The sequence below is a fragment of the Antrostomus carolinensis genome, unplaced genomic scaffold (genome assembly GCF_000700745.2).
Source record: "Antrostomus carolinensis isolate BGI_N321 unplaced genomic scaffold, ASM70074v2 scaffold51013, whole genome shotgun sequence".
NCBI lineage: Eukaryota > Metazoa > Chordata > Aves > Caprimulgiformes > Caprimulgidae > Antrostomus > Antrostomus carolinensis.
This window is the reverse complement of record NW_010306857.1, coordinates 1,537-5,458: the sequence shown is the minus strand read 5'-3', so window position 1 is coordinate 5,458 and position 3,922 is coordinate 1,537. Positions and strand designations below refer to the sequence as shown.

At 56.9% G+C, this 3,922-nt stretch overlaps 1 protein-coding gene across 1 annotated transcript; it reads left to right on the top strand.

Moving 5' to 3' along the window:
- Positions 1–222: 222 nt before the first annotated feature.
- TLCD2 (TLC domain containing 2) lies at positions 223–2,981 on the top strand (the record flags this gene model as incomplete). Its single annotated transcript, XM_029084323.1, has 3 exons — positions 223–305; positions 997–1,079; positions 2,604–2,981. Coding segments are annotated over 3 exons (544 nt in total), but the record flags the coding sequence as incomplete, so codon positions are not given.
- Between the last annotated feature and the right edge of the window lie 941 nt (positions 2,982–3,922).

Below are 3,922 nucleotides of genomic sequence, written 5' to 3'. Positions count from 1 at the left end.
GAAGGGATCGAGGGGTACAGGAGAACTGAAGGACAGAGAGGCACTGGGGCAGCAGGGGACAGTGGGACTCTGGGGGGAAACAGGACAGGAACAGCCATGCGGGGATCAGGGGAACAGGAGGGCTTCGGAGGGGACAGCAGCATCAGGTGGGCACCAAGGACACTGGAAGGGAGTTGGGGGACCAGAGGCACTGCCTGGCACTCACAGCCCCTCTCCCCACAGGTTCTGCCTCCACCCTGGGCTGTCCGAGGACCTGGTGGGCACACACCCGCCCGGGGCACACAGCCTGGTCGCTGTGTCCGTAGGTGAGGTGGGGGAGTGGGCTGCCTCCTGTTCTTCCCCCTGAAGGGTCCCCAGGGACCTGTCAGTGCCTGACACCAGCCCCTCGAGCCACATCGCGGGCAGCGATGTCTCAGGCACCCCAGACAATCACCCTATTCTTGGCAAAGGACAGTGGCTCCTTTCTGTCCCATGGCACCCGCAACCAGGAGGTACTGGGCCCCAGCCTGCCCAGCACCATCCTCATGGGGCAGCCAGGGATTGGGGCATCCTAAAAGTCCCCACAATATGGGGCTGATGCAGGTCCCCCCAAAGCCTTGCGCTAAACCTGCTGGTGTGGAGGCCAGGAGCTTTGAGTCCTCTAGCTGTGTGAAGCCTTCCACCTCCCACCTCCCTTCCTTGTCACCTTCTTGCAGATCTGTCACCAGCCCTGTGGTCAGTGCTAACAGGCTTCCTGGCATGGCTACAGCTCAGCAAGTGATCAGCTAGTGCCTCTCCCTAGGAGCACCTCTTACAGAGGGATTGCAGGAGAGACCCAAAACACAGCAATTCCCTTCTCCTGCTCTGTGCGTGACTCACCACCCACCCAGGGCTTGGGCTGAGCTGTGGCCATCACGTCCCTGGAGTGGCTGCTCAGCCCACTTGGGTGCTGAGGGGGTCCCCGTGGCATGGCCCTTCCTGGCCCCCCTTCTTTGCTCATGGCCTCTCTGATCTCAGGTTATTTCCTTGAAGACTTTGTGGACATGTTGTGCAATCAGAAGCTTCACCAGTCCTGGGAGCTGCTCTTCCATCACTCTGTGGTGAGTCCGCTGGCTGGTTTCCAAGGGACAGACCCTGGCACTTGTGCAACCAGAGAGGTTGGGGCTGAGGGACCTGAGCAGGACTCCTGCTCTTGCTAGTGTGGGTGTTTGCTGCCTGTTAAAAAATCTGATTTTTCTGCCTGGGGAGATGAGCTCAGCAGCCCAGATAACAGAGCTTGGAGCTCCTCTTGTTCCTGTGGGACTTGTGTACTTTTTGAAGGTCTGCAGAAAGGCACCCAAAGATGGAGTAGAAAAAAAACCCCATGCATGCACAGAGTAGGGGGGCAGAGAGCTGGGCAGGAGGGGCTGATCCATAACAATGGGGAGACAGTGACTCAGGTGTCCCCGCCAGCATGGGTGAGCAGCTCAGCTCCTGACAGCTCTTGGCCACTTGAACAGCTGCCAGGAAGAGCCGCACACTGCTTCCTTCCACCTCCTGCTCCGGGGTGTGAGGTGAGCCCAGCTCCCCAGGGTGTTTTCCTCTCATTCAGGCCAGAGCCATGGCCACATCAGTGCACTCTGCCTGCCTTGCTGCCAGAGTGGGTTTCTTTTTGATCACCTCTGATGTCGGGATGCTGGAGCATTGTGGATGCTGCAGGGCAGGGAGGTGGCACAGCCCAGAGCTGAGCAGCAGAGATGCTGTGGGGTACAGGGTAGGCATGGAGGTCTGCTGGGTCTGGGGGACAGGGACAGTGCTGGGATCTGCCTGGGATGAAGCAGCAGAGGAGATGGTCAGACCTGCTGTCTCGCAGAGCCCAGTGAGCCCTGTGGCTCTGCCGGATGCTGCTGGCAAGTCAAAAGGTCATGTCCACAATAGAGCTAATTCAGGGCAAGAGCAGGGAGCAGATAATCTCATTAAAGAGCCAATACAGAGAACAGCATTAATGGCATAAACTGAAGAAAGGACCGAGTGTGCTAGAGCATGGGCAGGGAGGGTGCAGGGCAGGAATCACACCCGCTCTGCCCCAGCAGCCCCATCCTCTGCTGCAGCATCCAGAGCCCCAGGGTGCTTCACGTCAAGCTCGGGGCATCCCACGGGGCTCTCTGAGCACCAAAGCTGCTTAATCCTTGCAGCGTGTCTGTTCTGAGGAGAATCCCTGAGCCAGCAGCAACCGTAGCCCTGGGCTACTCTCCCTTCCTGCCCTGTTCAACCAACCATTCACTGTGTGCAGAAAAACCTGCTGGGTCACAACCAGCTGTGTTCCCCAGGCCACAAAAGCAGGGTTAGGTCTGGCTGCTTTCTCTCCTCTGCCAACCTGGAGTTTACAGATTTGTTTCAAAAAAACCTCCACTCAGGTTTCATGCAATGGTGGGGAGGCTTTATCTCATGCCAGAGGCTGCAGTGCTGGCTGGAGGCTGAGATGCTGCAGAGATATGTGTGGGGTGACAATCAGCGGTTTGGCACTGGTGTGATAACTGTTTCCACCTCTCCTCCGTGTTGCACCCAAGCATGGAGGGTTCTGTTTTGTAGCAGCTGAGAGCAACCAGCTCCCAGGCTCAGCCTCTTTTCTTTCTCCTTCCCAGGTGATCATCTGCTTTGGTGTTGCAGTGCTGCTCCATCAGTATGTCGGGTTTGCCCTGGTGGCTTTGCTGGTGGAGATTAACTCCATCTTCCTCCACCTGCGGCAGATCCTGCTCATGGCCAACCTGGTGCATACAACCTGTTACCGCCTCAACAGCATCATCAACCTGGGCACCTACGTGGTGTTTCGTATCACCACGCTGGCCTGGATGACCCGCTGGCTCTTTCTCAATCGGGAGAACGTGCCCCCAGCAACATACGCCGTGGGCACGGTGGGCATGGCAATCATGACACCTATGAACATCATCCTTTTCTACCGCCTGCTGCGTAGTGACTTCTTCAAGTCCAGCCGGGATGTGCAGCAGGAGAAGGAGCAATAGTCTCCTTCCCTGCGGGGTCTGGGGAATGAGCAGCCCCAAGCCCATGGAGGACAGCAAAGCGCAGTGGAGAGTGAGTGTGGCTGTTTCAGTACCTTGCGTGGCGGGCCCACACTAACAGAGCATCCAGGCTTTTCTTGTGGCTGCAGATCCTGGGCCCTGCACAGCAGAGAAGGTGCTCATGGACCAGGCACTGGGGCTCTGCTCTCCCCCCAGCACCTTTGGATGATGTGGTTGGACAACTGGGAGCTTCTCAGAGAAGGCCCAGCAGCTCTCGCAGCTCCCCAAGGCACCACTATGATGAGAAGGGAGCAGAAGAGCACTGTTTTCCCACTGCTCTCCTGGACATCCAAACACCACAGTGTGTTTCTAACCCCTTCAGTGCTGCAGTATGCAGTGTCCCATCAGCCAGGGGACACTGCGCTCAGCCCTGCGTCCTCTATGGCACTTCCCATGGGAGCATCACCAGGCAAGAAAGGTTTCAAGGCTTCACCCTCAAGGCCAGGGCTAGTAAAAGCCAAATCCACCACTCATGAGTCCTCCCCAAGGAGATTGTCCCAAATGGGTAATGGAGGGAGAGGCTGAGACCTGTCTGGGTGGGATGCTGCCTGCTGTGGGGTCCAGAGCACTGGGCAGTGAGTGCTGCAGCGCTGTGCTCAGGGACGGGCTGATGATTTGTCCTGACAACTGGAGCTTTTTCTGTGTTGTTTTGCTCCCAGATATATTAAGTGCCCATAAATGAGCATGGGAGAGCGTGAGTCGCTGGCCAGGATGATGCTACGTGATGGTCACTTCCCACAGACGAGGAGATTTAGATGGGCCAGATTCAGGCATCTATTAGGAATGAGAAGTCCTGCTGCAGAGCCCAGTGTAACGTTCTTACTCAGCAGCAAGAGCTCTTACTAACATGAGCTTTTAATAAATGGCTGCAAATGAAATGGCTC